This window comes from Nematolebias whitei, chromosome 11 (genome assembly GCF_014905685.2).
Source record: "Nematolebias whitei isolate Nwh7 chromosome 11, NemWhi1, whole genome shotgun sequence".
NCBI classification, from domain to species: domain Eukaryota; kingdom Metazoa; phylum Chordata; class Actinopteri; order Cyprinodontiformes; family Rivulidae; genus Nematolebias; species Nematolebias whitei.
Window position 1 is genome coordinate 13,827,871 of NC_056508.1, and position 16,902 is coordinate 13,844,772.

Genomic DNA, 16,902 nt, shown 5'->3' on the forward strand with positions numbered 1-16,902 from the left:
CGCAGCATAACCAAGTAATTTCATTAAAAAACCATGTGTGAGAAACTGACAATGATGAAAAGAAAAATTATATAAAATAGCATTGCAAGAACTGCTATACAATTTTAGAGCTTGGAGTTATTTTAAAAAGACAGACTTTCATATTGGCAGCATTTGCTAGCTGTTAGCTTGGGATCAGTCAAATAATTATCTACACCAGGTAAGATATTAAATGTTCCAGAGAACCTCTCTTCAAAATGGATGAACAAGAATGAGCAAATAGAGAACTGCAGGTTCATAAAATAACTCAGTTATTTGTTGTGTGTGAATACAAACGCTTCAGAGTGAGAGAAGTGATGCAACCATCACTACAGATGAGCATCCTTCAGTTGGGCCTGGAATTAAATTTTACCCAGTGACACTTGTGGGAGCTGTTTGTTGTTGTTTTTTAGGATAATTTAAATGTCTAAAGGTTCCAGTTAAAGCAAATAATCTAATCTTTATTTGGTGTGGTCATCATTACTGGACAAATGGTGGTTTAAAGATGGAAGTGTGAGTTTTCTATGTGTTTTTGTTCTTTTAACCTGGTAGGTTTCTCAGGGTAGCCTGATGTCTAACTAATTAAAGTTATGTGGTGCAAACGATATTTTGTGATACAAGTGCAGTATGATGCAGTCAGAACAAACCAATAAGGGTAATGCAATTTTCAAATTTGATCTCAAATAAAGTTCAGCTTAAAGGCCAGTTAGTGTTTATTGTTCCAGTTTTCAATAAAAATATAATGTACCGATTTTATCATTTTTGCTTGTTTGTTTGTTTAATCCTAGGAGTCTAGTAAAATGCACTTCAGATGGCTGGAAAATGCAAAGTTTGAGTTGAATTGCAAGGGGGGAGCCATGTCCTCCCCCCATCAACTGCTTCGCTTCACTAGCGCTTGCGAATAGTATAGGTGTCCCTCATTGCCATCAGCAAATGTTGGCAGGTATTCCAGCTGATTGTTTTTATAGGAGTTCGGTGACAAGACCCTTCAGTTCTGCTCCCAGACTAAATTGTACCCTGCAGGAACAAAATGACCTCCATTAAATCAGGTGCCACAGGCTTCAGCTGTTGTTTCTCCAACACTAGAGTCAGGCGTCAGTCCACTGGCAAACATTTTGTTTCATCGCCTTTTTCATTCTCTTTCTTCTCTAATTTACATCTCACAATCTAGACAAATACTCGAAAGACTCTCATGGGGAGAACAGATCAAAGAGAAGTTAAAGTACAGTGGTTTGTGTTGGGGGGGGGGGGGGGGGCCCGGCCACATGCCCACTGGGGGTCTGTAGTAGCAGCTGCCTGCCTTTACGAGCCTTTCAACTCGGCAACATTTTATGTTCTGTGATCAGCTGCTCCCCTCGGTGACACTGTTTGCACACCACGCACGGGCCGGCAGTTTTGGGGGCCAGTGTGTGAGCCGTGTGGCATGTCCACACACCGTCTGCTACATTAACCAGTTCTACAGGACGTTTGTCCAGTTAAACACCTGAACCACCCTTTTAACTGCTCCCCTCAGCTGAACAGCTTATCATCCGTGCCACTTCCTGATTATTTATCAGTGCATGATAAAAGGACACTCAGCTTGTGCAGGAATACACTTCTTTAATCAGGGTTTACTGAATACTGTATACAGCAGGGGTCACCAACACGGTGCCGCGGACACCTGGTCGCCTGCAGGGATCACGTGAGTCGCCCGCGGCATGTTTTAAAAACAGCACTCATCATCAAGGAGCACCGCCTAAAAAAGATCATTAATTAGATGTTTTTAAATTTAAGTAACATTTGCATGGATGTAGATTTGAAATTAAAATAATTAATGAAAACTTAGAATAAAATGTTTTACGTATACACAGCTTAGCAATTGTCTGGAGTCAAAGTTCTGAATGATGCAGAGATCTGTTGAGATCTCTGTGAGTGCCACAGCTACAGATATTTTTACCTCCCTGAGGAGAGGGGAAATGGCAGAAAGGCTTAAAATAAACATTATTTTCACAGTGATTGGGAGGAAGAGGTTTTTTTTTACAGTTATGAAAGACAAATGTGTGCATGTCTCATTTGTGGAACGATTGTTGCAACATCAAAATGCCACAGTGTGAAGCGTCACTTCACCAGCTAACACATTAGCTTTAACGCTAACTTCCTGTCTAGCAGGGCATGACGGGCTGAAAAACATCGGGAGTTACAGGCAGCTTTGAGCAAACAACAGTCTTTCACATGTGGAGGTCTTGATATAAGGAATGATGAATAATGTGCAAAGGATGGGGCACATGGTGGCACAGTTGGTAGAGCTAGGTTCCTAGCTGCAGTGTGGGATCCTCTGCACTCTTATGCATGAAGGACAGCCTTTTTAAGTTAAAAGTTTTTGTCTATCCATTGTGCCGTAAGACTAATCAAGCTAACAGAGCTAACATGATGTACAAATATCTGTGGTAAAACTCACCCAAGTCCTATTGACCTGTCTTGTATGTCCTGTCTGTATTGTCCTATCTTCTCAATGTCGTCAGAAATGACGGCTTGTAACTCGGGTAAGGTTACATTGGAAAAATATCTCAGACTGGGGACAATGTAGCGAGGCTCAACGTAGTCCAAAAATCTTCAGAATCCAACATTCTCACCAAGGAAAAAAAAAAAACATTCCACACCAACGACATTTTGACATTTTCCTCTCCGCCATGATCAGATCAGGCAGACGCGCATGACCTCATCACGTTGTGCTGCCGCTGCAGGCATCCTTGTCACTGGGATTTCATACAAAAATAGTGCCTTTTATATCGGTGAGTTATTTTGATGGAATGGCCGATGTCCAAAATTGAACTTTAACGCTAATATCGGCCGATACCGATACCATGACGATAATATCATGCATCCCTAATTTGTTTGTTTACTTGACAACATCCATCCATCCATTATCTTCTGCTTGTTCTGAAGTCGGGTCGCGGGTGCAGCACCTTGAGCAGAGAAGCCCAGACATTTATTTCCACAGCTACCTCTTCCAGCTCTTTTGGGAGGATTCCAAGGCGTTCCCAGGCCAACCGAGAGATATAGTCTCTCCAGCGTGTCCTGGGTCTTCCCCGGGGTCTCCTCCCAGTCGGACATGCCCGAAGGACCTCCCTAGGGAGGCGTCCAGGGGGCATCCTTAGCAGATGCTCAAACCACCTCAACTGGCTCCTCTCAATCTGGAGGAGCAGTGGTTCTACTCCGAGTCTCTCCCAGATAACTGAACTTCTCACCCTATCTCTAAGGGAGAGTCCAGCTACCCTGCGGAAGAAACTCATTTCAACCGCCTGTATCCGCAATCTCATTCTTTCGGTCACTACCCAGAGCTCGTGACCATAGGTGATGGTAGTAATGATAGTCGATAGATGGTAGTAAACATGATGGTCAAATCCTGTTTTTTTCAGCTGAGACGGCTGTCTAAGCTGAAGCCTATACTCAACAAAAAGAACCTCGAGACAGTGATCCACGCCTTCATAACATCTAGGCTTGATTACTGCAATTCACTTCTGTTTGGAATCAGTCAGTCCTCCATTGCTCGTCTACAACTGGTCCAAAATGCTGCAGCCCGATTTTTAACTGGCACAGGCTATAGAGAGCACATCACGCCAGTTTTGGCCTCCCTGCACTGGCTACCCATTCACCTTCGGATCCATTTCAAAATTCTCATGTACGTTTTTTAAATCACTGAACAGTTCCGCCCCATCCTATCTCACTGATCTTCTGCAGCCATATGTCCCACCGCGCTCTCTGAGGTCAGCAGACCAGATGCTTCTCTCAGTCCCAGAAACCCGTCGTAAGCTCAGAGGTGACAGGGCTTTCTCTGTTGCAGGTCCACGACTGTGGAATGAGTTGCCACTGAGTGTCCGGCAGGCTCCCACACTCTCAGTCTTTAAGTCTCGCTTGAAGACCCACTTCTATTCGCTTGCCTTTAACACGGTGTGATTTGTTTTGGTCCGGTCTGTTCTCTACTCTGTTGGCCATTTTAGTTAGCTCCTGCTGCTATTTGTATCTGTATTTCTATTTTATGTTTTCCTGTTCGCTGTGCATGTTTGTGTTTCTTTTGTACAGCACTTTGGTTGGCCTTGTTGCTGTTTTAAGTGCTATATAAATAAATTGGTATGGTATGGTATGGTAATGTAGACCGACTGGTAAACAGAGAGTTTTGCCTTACAGCTCAGCTGTCTCTTCACCACAACGGACCAGTATAGAGTCCGCAATACTGCAGGCGCTGCACCAATCCATCTGTCAATATCACGCTCAATTCTTCCCTCACTTGTTAACAAAACTAAGAGATACTTGAACTCCTCCACTTGAGGCAGAACCTCACCCTCAATCTGGAGAGAGCAATCCACCCTTTTCCGGTTGAGGACCATGGCCTCAGATTTGGAGGTGCTGATTCTCATCCCAGCTGCTTCACACTCGGCTGCAAACTGCTCCAGTGAGAGCTGAAGATCACAGCACGATTAAGCCAACAGGACCACATCATCTGCAAAGAGCAGAGATGGTATCCTGAGACCATCAAACCGAAAACTCTCCACCCACTGGCTGCATTGAGAAATTCTGTCCATAAAAGTTATGAACAAAATTGGTGACAACGGGCAGCCCTGAAGGAGTCCAACTCCCACCCTGAAGGGGTCCGACTTACTGCCGGCAATGCAAACCAAGCTCTCGCACCGCTTGTATAGGGACTGACTAGCCCGTAGCAACGGGCCCCCAATCCCATACTCACGGAGCACCCCCCACAGTGTACCCCGAGGAACATGGTTGAATGCCTTCTCCAAGTCCACAAAACACATGTAAATGGTAAATGGACTGTACTTATATAGCGCCTTTCTATCTTATCGAGATAGTCAAAGCACTTTACACTACAATCTGTGCCCTCATTTACCCATTCATACAACACTCTACTAGATCTCTACAAAGCTAATTGAACAAATCATTCTAAAGAGACTAATCAGTGCTTTATCACATTCATACACCGATGTGACACACATCGGAGGCAACGAGGGGTTCAGTGTCTTGCCCAGGGATACTTCAGCATGTGACTGCTGGTGGATTCGAACCCCCAACTCTTGCATTGGAGGACGACTGCTTTAACCACTCAGCCACAGCCACCCTCATGTCATGTAGACAGGATGGGCAAACTCCCATGACCCCTCAAGAACCCTTGTGAGGGTAAAGAGCTGATCCAGTGTTTCACGGCCAGGACGGAACCCACATTGTTCCTCCTGGATCTGAAGTTCAACCAATGATTGGACTCGCTTCTCCAATATCCCTGAATAGACCTTACCAGTGAGGCTGAGGAGAGTTATGCCCCTATAATTGAAGCACAGCCTCCGGTCCCACTTTTTGAAGAGGGGAACCAACACCCCAGTCTGCCAATCCAGTGGCACTGCCCCCGATGTCCTCGCAGCATTGCAAAGGCGTGTCAACCAAGACAGCCCCACAACATCCAGAGCCATAAGGAAATCAGGGCAAATCTCATCCACTTCCAGAGCCCTGCCGCCTCGGAGCTTTTTAACTACTTCGGTGACTTCAACCACAGTTATGGATAGATAGACCCCAAAGTCCCCCGACTCAGATTTCTCCATGGAAGACATGCTGGTGGGATTGAGAAGGTCCAAGAAGTATTCTTTCCACCTCCTGACAACACCACTGGTTGAGGTCAACAGCAACCCACCTTCATTGAACAGTGTTAGTAAAGAGCTGCTTTCCCCTCCTCAGCCACCTGATGGTTTGCCAGAATCTCCTCGGAGCCAACCGAGAGACGTTCTCCAAGGTCTCAGCAAACTCCTCCCACATCCGAGCTTTTACCTCAGAAACAGCCAAAGCTGTGGACTGCTTGGCCCTCCGATACTCCTCCTCTAATACCATGCCGATAATATTGTGCATCCCTAATTTGTTTGTTTTCTTGGAAACATCACAGATAGAATATCCAGAGGTTTGGGTAGCTTTTTTTATGTTTTATTGGTCTTTTTCCTTCCCTTCTGTCCTCGTATTCCCATGTTCAGCACGGACAGAGTTCTAATGATAGAACGTTTGTGTTCCAATGTGTGGTAAGAGTCAAACAGAAGTGATCTGTATTGATTGATCAGACAGCATTAACCCATGGAAAGAAGGCATGAAATTAAACTAAATTCCGTTCATTTAAATGTTAAAAAAGTAGCCACCATCATGTTCAGACTGTCAGACAGAATAGTGTTTCTGGTGATAACACTGTTTAGAAGGAAAGCCCAGAATATCCACAGGTTTTCAGTGACGGACATTTAGGTTCCTGCATGCTGTTTGAATGCTGACAAGTGAGCATTTGTGGGTTGAGTAAAGGCTCAAATCCATCAAAATATGGTCTAGAAATAAAAGTTTTGCTGACAAAACTAAAAATCTCCTAAAACCTCTTACCTCTGAAGCACTTTGTGCGTTCAGCTGAGCTGAACTATGTAGTGAACTAGATGGCCTGATGATCTGACCCTCATCTGACCCTGATGACCTCAAATCTACCAGATGGACAGAGACTGTTATTTTCATTGATTTGAATAAGTCTGAGCCATCTGATGAACTTTCTTTCTTGAATTAATCAAGCAGAAAAGACAATTCTTTATAATCATTACTGTCTTACAAATGTTTTGATAATCAAATTGTGTTAGTTCACTCAATGCTTACAGGTTGAAAAGAACTACTCATCTTTATTTTACATAAACAGTAAGTAATGATTTTTATTCCTCATTCAAACAAGAAATCACCTGAATATGCATTTCTTGATTTTCTGTCTGAAATGAGTCAAGTCGTAAGTGTGTGAAAGTTGAAGCTTCGGTCAACTAAATGTTTACTGAAGAAGAAATGTCATGTTTTACTATTTGAAAAGATTACCAAGTGTGAGACTCCACGAAGTCTGGTCGACTGCAATAATCTTTTCTGTATGTTGAAAACAATCCTTGACTTTTGATAATAACTTACGTCAAAAAACCACACCTCTTTCTGGTACACCCACGAATCAGAAAGCTCTGAATTGAACCGGAAGTCGACCCAAATAAAATGTGGCAACTTCCCAGTTCATGTTAGAATGAAAGGAGAATGGAAAAGATTCCGAGAATGAAAAGGTTCTGAAGGAGTTCAGAAGAGAACTAGAGTTATGGAGAGTTTTGGAGAAAGAGTCTGAGAGCTGCTGACAATGAAGAGTCAGAGTTACTAGAATCCAGAGACGTTTTGGGATTATAATTCTGTTTTGAGCTAACCACGCACGACTCTCCAAGGATTTTAGCTGTTCTCAACGGAGACGCTGATATCAGTTGAAAAGGATTCTTACTGAGGTGATCGATCGTCAACAAGGTAACGGTTTCTTCTTCGACTAAAGTGTACCTGGGACAAGCTGAGATACCTGACGGAGCGTGCAATTTCTGGTTAAACAGATTAAATTCCCTCACATATTCCTCTGTAAGATAAATCTCAATTTCCTCTTAAACTCACCTCTCTCTCATAAATCAGTACAGATATTTTTAGAAATATCTGAAGCAAAGTCCTCAAATCACCGCCGAGTGATTTGAAGTTCATTATTTGTGAAACTGTCTGTTATTATTTTCATATTTTGCCAAATTAATGTAAATGTTTGATGTTAAACTTTGATTCTGAAAATAAATGACTCCATTCATTTGATGGGTCAAAGATAATAACGTCTCTCGTTCGCATTCCTTTAAATTCAATGCACGGCATTACACAGTCAGAAAAATGAAGAACTCGTGAATATTGTATGCATATATATTTCATATATTTGTCATACAACAAGTGACACGTACCCACGTGACTCACAACAACTACCAACACAATTTCTCGAGCACTGTTACAGTTTAAGACTGTACAATTCACCTGCAATAAAATCTAGATTGCAATTAGTAATTTGATTCATATATGGCAGACTTTGCTTCCCCATTTAATTACATCATCAGTCATCAATGGCTGCCACTGAAGTCAAAGCCAAGTCTCACCACAAAATGAGAAATACATGTAGATATAAATCTTTAAAACAGAAGTGTCACAAACTATGGTTAGAACTTGTGACTGAATTGGGAAATTGTGTACAGCCACATGACATGACAAGGACGCCAGCTCATAAATGATAAAATGTGTAACTCTGACCACGTCTAGCCACTTGTTTGGTTCCATCTAAACATAATCAAGCATATTCATTGTAGCCTCTAACCATGGGTTTCATGGGCTAACTTACATTCACAAAACAAAATTAAGCATAAAAAGCATTTATGATGAAAGTAAAAAACTGGAGGAAACAATGATAACCACATATTACCAACACTTTATTTCTTAATCTCTAAATCATGAGGCCACGTACTGTATGTCCTCACTTGAACAGAGGTAACAGCAAAGAACACAAACACATTAAGAAGCACTTCAAACCTGTGGAAACCCAAACTGGACTTTTTTGAAGCCAGAAAAATAAAATAGCTTTTGGGAAAGTGGCACTGCTTCAAAAAGCAACGAACAGAACAGGTGGAACAATATTTTCATTCTGTGTGTGGCAGAAGTGTCTGAGAAACTTGGGCTTTTCTCCAAATCCAACAGTCAAGTGCACTCCAAACTAACAACACCATCAGACAAAAACTGGTTCACCCTAAGAGCAAAATACTCAAACACAAAGTGGCAAAGTATACTCAGACCTTTACTAAACACCCTCTTTATGAACACATGGCACAACACCGAAGAGCCGTTTCCTCAGATCAACACTTTGCTGTCCATCTCAAGGATAAAAGACACTCTTCTGAGGACAGTTTGTCCACTCCATCAAGAAGAAGACAAATAGTTTGAGAGAAGAGTGGCAGAAACCATTTATATTCAATCAGAAGCAAACTTTAGACAGAAGTTACTTCAGATATCATTTAGCCCATACGACTAAGCTCCTTTTCAGTCAGCTTAACAAGCATGGGAAAAAAAAATCACACGTTTGTCAGGTAGGAAGACACCATAGAGAAGATGTTGAATGACCCACAGTACTGTTGGGTCAGTGACACATGTGTGACATCAAAAACATCAGTATATAAGGCCATAACCTCAGAATTGAGGAAGTCGTTTTGATAAAAAGTGAAACCTCAAGAACAAAGAAAGGAAGTCGAGTCACTTTCTACTTATGTTGTTAGAAATACCACAACTTACCACAAATACCACAACTGTTGTGTGTTTCCTTGACTGATGAAGCCTTGCGGCTCGAAGGCGAAATGTTTCAGCACAAAAAAAGAAACTGTCCAGATGACCTGACTGAAAAATGTTGGATTGTATACCTGGATTATTGCGCATGGACTTTGTTATTAAATGAATGAGGATCTACAATAGTTATGTTTATATGAATATAAGTAATCAAATTAAACGGCTATTCGGATTATTCTTTGTTGATTCAGCTCGATCCAAATTAATTTGTAATCCGAAGGAGACGGATGATTTATACAGATTCATAATCCGAATGGTGTGCATGTAAACACTTAATCTGATCATTTTTATTCCGATTGTGGAAAACTGACCTGACTGTGCATGTGCAACCTATGTCTACCTAACATATTTCCGCCTGGCTAATGCTAATAATATTAGCGTGTCAGGGAAATAAAAGTGGTTGGTGAGCGACACAACATTTCTACTAGAAACTTTGAAAGAGCTCAGAATTATCTGTATTACCTGTAGCTCAGTCAGGGAGTGCAGTGACGTCTCCACCATCATTAAAACCTGTCGCAGGTCCATTATGGGCGCTCAGGTTTGTTTACGTTCATCACGGAAGTAGAACTTCTTCTTCAGTGTTTTTTTAAGGACAGTTTACCACTCTGCACATTCTATTCAGAATAAAAGCCCGCTGCATGTAAACACTCGTTGTGAATGGATTGGGCCCATGTAAACGATACATTTGGATTATTTTATCTGAATTCATTTCAATTTGATCAACGAATTTTGTGCATGTAAACATAGCTACTGACATAACTACAAAGGAAATTATAAAATCTGAACTGTTGAACGTCTTGTTGAAACTTGTTTCATAGGTGAACATCTACTGTCCTTTATCATTAACAATTAGGTTTAAGAAGTCCACAGTCAGTTTCTGTAACACCCCCTGAACATAGACATGTAACACACCAGTGCAATACCATCGTACTAGAACTCATTCTATATTGGGTTTCAGAATATGTTCACAAAACCAAGAGCTGGGTATTGGCTCTAATGTCATCCAGTAGAAAGTAATCACATCCTGCCCTCTTCACATGACCTCAGAATGTGAGTACTGAGCACTGAGCACAGCTCACCAATGTAATATTATTGTTTCCTGCAGTATATTTGATTGTATATGCATTCTCCTTACATTGCTTACTCCCCCACCCTCTTAACCCCTCATCCTCAATCAATCCCCCACAAAAGCCTGTCAATGGCAGCGATATCCGCCAACACCATTCCTCATGCTTCACCATGCTCCAGCAAAGCTCGGGAAACAGCAGAATATACAGGAGTCGGTCTGCAGGGAGAGAGAGGGAGGTGGGAAGGGAAAAGAGAAGGAGGGGAGCGGGACTGAATGGGGAAGCAATAAATGGAAAGAAGGGGAGGGGGCAACTTTGGGATGGGAGCCAATCCAATTACAAGCAGCGGTGCAACCCTGGTTTCTCTGGCGGCACTAAATTCACATTTCAGTGGTCTCTGTCTCCTTCCCTCCCCCAATACCTTCCTCATTCTTTTATCTCTGTGTGTTCCTATTTCTCTGTTGTTATTTTTTTCTGCTCATCATGGCTCATACAACTGTGCATCTTTGCACACCACACTCCTCCCTCCCTCTCCCCCAGCTGTCTCCCTTTCTTGGCTCCATGAAAGAAGGTATAGGACTGTGTCACCAGCAAAGCATCAAAGCTTGCCATCCTAGCTGTGTCATGCTCAGATCAGCAGGGAGCCTGCAGCATCCTACTTCATCTGAGCGTCTCACAGTGCTCAGTAAGAGCACATCCTGCCTGTGCAGCTAGGGCTCACCAGGTCACCCTCAGCCCTCCCTTTGGAGACTTGAGGAATAAAAGGCTAATATAAGACTCCCAGAGTAAATAGGAACAAATCAGAAACACATGCATACACAGGTATAAAACAGTCTTTAACTGTCTTTTTGTCTTTAACCTTTTTGGGGATATAAAACAGTATTAGTGGCAGAGTCAAATTCTTCTAAACTCCAATCTTTTGTAACAATACTGATTACTGATTACCCATTAGTAAAGAGTTTGTTTTACAGTACACTGCCATGGACTGTTGCCGAAAGTAGCTTACTGGTTGGTGGTCATTCTCTCTTTCACTTTAAATAACCCGTCAGAGCTGGCTGACTCATGGGCTTTGATGCAAATAATGGGCTTCACGTTGTCCAAAATCATACCTGCATGCAAACTAGGGCACAGTAGTTGCAATGGCTTTTCTAGTCAAATCTTTTCAAACAAATTGGGTTCCAACAAAGTCTAGCATGTCATTGTTTCAACAGCACTCCTCTACTAAAATAAATCTGGTTTAAGCAGGTGGACAGCAGAACAGTGGTTAAAGCTGTTGCCTCTGAGCAAGAAAATTGCAGGTTCAAACCCAGCTGAGACATTTATGTATGTTTGCATGTTCTCCTCATGCATGCAAGGGTTTTCTACAGGTACTTCAGTTTCATCCCACAGACCAAAAACATAGGTAGGTTAGGTTTACTGACAACTCTAAAGTGTCACTTGGTGTGAACGGTTGTTTTCTTTGGCTCTATGTGGCCCTGTGATGGACTGGCAACCTGTCCAACATGTTAACATGCATCTGAGCTCTGGAGATAAGTCAAGTCAACTTTATTTATAAAGCACGTTTAAAACAGCAAAAAGTACCCCCTGCAAACCTGAACAAAAATTGCAGGTAAAGAAAATGAACAGATTTAAACGGTTCAAACAACCAAATCTGATTTGAAAAGTCCCGTGAGTTTCTGTCAATGCCTCGTGTGTGTTTTACTTTGATAACATCACTCTCCACTACATTAATTGATGATTTTATAGCTAATACATCAATTTGCTTTGATACATTTAGGAATCTAAAATTCTTCATAAAGTTACCTCATAGGGAGAAGATGGTAAATAATAAGGTAAAAATGGATCTATCAACAGAATACGTTTACTGTAAAATGTGCTCCTTTAACAAAACTGACACCATCCTCTCAGTCATGTCATGTGATGGTGTGTGCTCCAGCAGTCACAGTGAGCACTGTGCTGCAGTTTGCCTAGGCGTTCATCTCATGTCCTGGTTAATTCCCCCTCCAGTTTACTGTTACTGTGGTTACAGTCGTGGCCCTATAGGCAAGTCGGAACAAAACACAGCAGCATGCGTGTTATTTTGTTTTGTTTTTGTGTTGTGTTTATGTGTATACATATTAAAAAATATCCAAGATGGGGCAACAAATAAGAGAGACGGAAGAGGACATCAGCCTCCAGCCACAGCCAGAAATGTAGAAGGAACCAGGGAGATAAAACAACATCAAAACATTGTTTTTTGTCTCATCAGATATTAGCTTAAGCATGGGATTAAATTATGAAGATTTCTTTCTATCACAACCATCAAAGCACATTTAGTGAAATTAGTGAAACTAGAAACTCAACTAGCCTGAGTGAACAGAGTCCAACTCATTTCTGCTGAACTGTTGGACTTAAAATACTAAAAATCTTGCCATATGTAACAAGATGGTTGGAGTAATTTTATGAAGCTGTTGTGTGTGAGTTTGTGGTAATCTTTCTTCTGACTGACAGCCAGGCTTCTCATCCTTGAACTGGAAACCTGGTGTGGCAACATGACAAATGCTTTTCCTCTGAAGGAGTGTGAAATTTGTCATGACTAGCAAGCCAGGGACCTTAAACCTTCTGCCGTTCAGTATTTTCTCACACTGATACAAAGAAGGTTAATTTATGGGGTCTAGTCTTTCTTTACTTTCTGACTTGGTGAGCCCCCTGAGTCCCCTACAGAAAGGTGTCCAATAAAACTAACAGGTCATTGCAGGTTGTTCAACACTGCAACACCGAAGTTCCTTCATCAATAAACGGCTCATGAACATTTCACTGAAATAACCACTGCCATTGTTTTTCCCTGACAGCTTTTATTGCTTAGATGGTCATTTTCTCCTTGACTCTGATCCAGATCCACAACCTGACATCTTGTGTACCACAGTGATTATGCGCGCTAAACAAGAGAGAAGAAAAGAAGAGTTCTGCTTACCTTCTTCAAACGTCCACTCTTGGTGCCAACAAAAGCCACACAGTAGCCATTGTATACATAGGAAGTCACAGAGGTCATGCGGTCCCGAGTCTCGGTGTAGAGAGTGTGACCAGTCACCAGCTGAGAACCACCAAGTGGCTGGTTGATGTCCAAACCGCAGAACGAATCATCAATAGGTACCGGCTGTAGACAGAGAACACCAAAGATTAGAGTACTACCTGTAAATACATGACAAAAGAAAAACTAAAACTAGAAAATAAAAACAGTGATTATGATTATGAAACAGCCTTGAAGTTAACCAAAACAAAAAGTGCTTGATATGAAAACTATTGCAGAAAGCGGATACTATTTGTCAGAGGTACTCATAATTTTAGACAAAAATTAGTGGTAGTTTTGTAAAGGAAGGCAGCTCTAAGCGCAGCTCTGGAGATTGACAGAGTGGTGAATTTGTGGAAAAACGTATCAGCGAGAGTGTGAGATTAGAATGGAAACTGGTTGAAGTGAGAGTGACTCATGCAAATGTTTGTCTTATTGATAAGCTCCATAGATATATAGGCTCTACTGGATTGAGCTCCAGTTACCTTGACCCATCATCACACCTCTGCAGGAAGACACAAATTGGATGACAGCTATGTGACAACCACACAACTCTAAACCATGCATATGACTGAAAGGGTCATAATGATTTGTTCTAATTTCTCATTGACTTCCACTGAGATTTGCCTTCTTTAAAAACTGAAAGCTTCATTTTAACATATACCTCCCAGACAAAACCTTATAGATGCATGAACATTGGTATGAGATGGCCAGTGGCTTCGCTTTTTTAATGTGCAGCGTTTTTCTTCAGTACAACTTTTAGTTGGTCTGTCCGAGGTTTTGATTTCTACTCTGCATTTCTGTCGTCTTGTCTAATTAGAAGTTCTGTCGGAGAGTGACACAGCTGCATGGTTACGATTGGCTTAATGAGGTCATGAGAACAACTTAAACATTGATCTTGGTTTATTTATCAAAAAGTCAGTGTTTTATCAGCTTAGAGCATGACAATTATTGATGGTTTTTTTAGACTGTTTGGTAACTCTAAATTGTCCCTAGGTGTGAGTGAGAGAGTGAATGGTTGTTTGTCTCATTTGTCTCTGTGTCCCTGTGACGGACTGGAGACCTGTCCACGGCGTCCCCCGCCCCTTGCACAGCGATGGCTGGACATTGGTACCAGTGACCCCCGCAACCAAAAAAGGAAAAAGCAGGTAAAGACATGGGATGGGATGGATGGATGTTTTTTTTTTTTTTTAAAGAATGTTGATGGATGATGGAATGCAATGGCACAGAATTGCTTTCGAACAGAAAATGGCTTCAGAACTGCTTTTGTTTTGCTTCCTAAGAAAATACAATTGCCCTTTCCTCTTCCCCTTCAGTGTATTTCAAGAAGAGCACATGGAGATTGATGATACTAATGCAAGAAAGAGGAAGAGGTGAAAAAGCAGAAAGGAAGTGTTGGTGTTGTCTGGTGTTGAATCAGGTCAGCTGACACTTTGAGTGTCAGTGTCCTCAATGTGTCACGTGGAGTAAACCAACCATCCAAGCCCCTTTCCCTTATATATCTCAGACCAGACCACTCACACCCTCTGAATATTCATATCTGTGCTCTAACACCAACTCGTTTGTTCCCTTTCCGTCACTACATCTATCTCTCATCTGTGTCTGTGTCTTTGTCTCTGTCAGAGAGGAACCCTAATATGCAGACTGTGCTGAGAGACATTTCCCATTGGGAGTCAGATCAACCTCTGTTAACATTTTCTACACACTTTCAAGCACAATAATGCTGACTGTGCATAATCACTTCTGCTTATACAGTCATGCCTCTCACTTTATGGCATTTCCTTTTATTTTCTTTACCTAAAATAGCCCAGCTTGCTTCTATACCACATAAAACAAATCACTAGAGCTTTATAATACCTTCCTCTATGTTTATGCAAACATACAACATATTTAGTTGAATGCCTTTTTACACACACATTTTGGTGATAAGTAATCACATAGTATGAATCAGATTGGAAATCAAGACGTTATCTTGATGAATAGTAATGATTTCTGGATTTTAGCTTTATACATTTTAATTCCTTCAAAATCATGCAGCTATTCCACATATGGTCTGCTGGACTCCACGCCATTTGGTTCTGATTACATCTAGATTGTTCAGATGATGTAGGCTTAAGCCTTGGCAGACATATCAAGTCCCCCTAGACTTGAAATGTTCGAGCTTTCTTGTTCACCATCTTGTAGATGCACGGGTGTATTTTTAGGGGAGTGGTAGTGCAGAGGTTAAAGTAGGTGGACCTGTGATCGGAAGGTTGCCGGCACGACTCCCCAGACCGACAACGTCAAAAATGTGGGTGGAAAAGGTGAAGCACCCACACCTGCCTCCACCCTCATCTGCCCCACTCTGGACTCTAGAACAAGGCCCTTAACCCCCATCATCTATTACCAAACAGGTCTCTCTTGAAAATGAGTCCTCGTGACTCAATGAGACTATCTGTATAAATAAAAGTTTAATAAAAATGCTTTATTTCCTAGCCAAAGAGAGGAGAGTAGCGGTACTGACGTGGTTGAGCTATGGTCAGGCTAAATTTAGATTCTAACCTTGTGCAATGAATCGTCAGTGAACAACTGGAAGTGCTGAATTATGTTCATTTCATCTGATGATGGTACTGGCACATATTGTTCTCCTCCGTTTGAGGAAACTGATTGACATTTTGGGAAAAATGAAACTGAGATGAATCAAGATGTTTGTGTTCAGATTTTACTTTTGAGGGTATATCAGAGTTGTCAATAAACAAGAGTTAATTAGCCGAATGTAAAAGCAAAGCAAGAAGAGTGTGTTTGTTGGAGAAAATACTCATATACTGATACAAAATAATCCCCATCAAGATTCTCCTCTATGGAATTGACAACAAAGATAGTATGACTCTCCAGATGGCAGAAGGCTGGACGGATGGGTGATAAATCTTTGATTGGCTGCTGTGTGTGAATCCCCTGGCTCAGACTCCACTCCCAGCCTCAGCCTGAATGTAAGTGTTCACATGGTGCAATGTCTGGAAGAAGGAGAACTGAGCGTATAATTAAAGTTGTTCGTTTCAAGCTCAATGGCTACCTGCTGTTAGAAACAAACCAGAGGAAAACATACAGTCAGCGTGTGTAATTCAGTTAGAGACTGGGTAAGGCACGGTTAACAGATTACAAAACTACAATCTCAGAAGTGGGTGTGCCCTTGTGCCCTCACTTAAACATGTTCACAATGAAAGATGATCCCTCTGCTGACACCACAATCTATATGATCCATTACAATGATGATGAAAAGAAACAAATTTGCAGATCAGTATTAAATCTTTTTGTATTCTGTTTTGTTCTTTATTCATGTTTTATGCTATGACCTAGTTTTTGCACTTAAAAATGTGTGGACAGTAGTCCCTCGTATATCGCGGGGGATCCAGACCCTGAAGCCCAGCGATAAGTGAAAAACCGCGAAGTAGGAATAGTAGTAAGTAGTAGTAGTTTATTTTAGTATATATATATTTATATTTATATATATATAAATATAAATATATATATATATATATATATATATATATTTATATTTATATATAAATATAAATATATATATAT

General features: G+C 41.4%; 1 protein-coding gene across 1 annotated transcript in view; it reads right to left on the bottom strand.

Annotated features, from left to right (window-relative positions):
• Nucleotides 1-16,902, bottom strand: part of plxna2 (plexin A2) — a 238,166-nt gene that overhangs the window by 216,521 nt on the left and 4,743 nt on the right. The window contains exon 2 of the mRNA XM_037684672.1: nt 13,243-13,425. Within this exon, the coding sequence (XP_037540600.1) occupies nt 13,243-13,425 (183 nt within the window). The remainder of the gene's footprint in view (nt 1-13,242; nt 13,426-16,902) is intronic.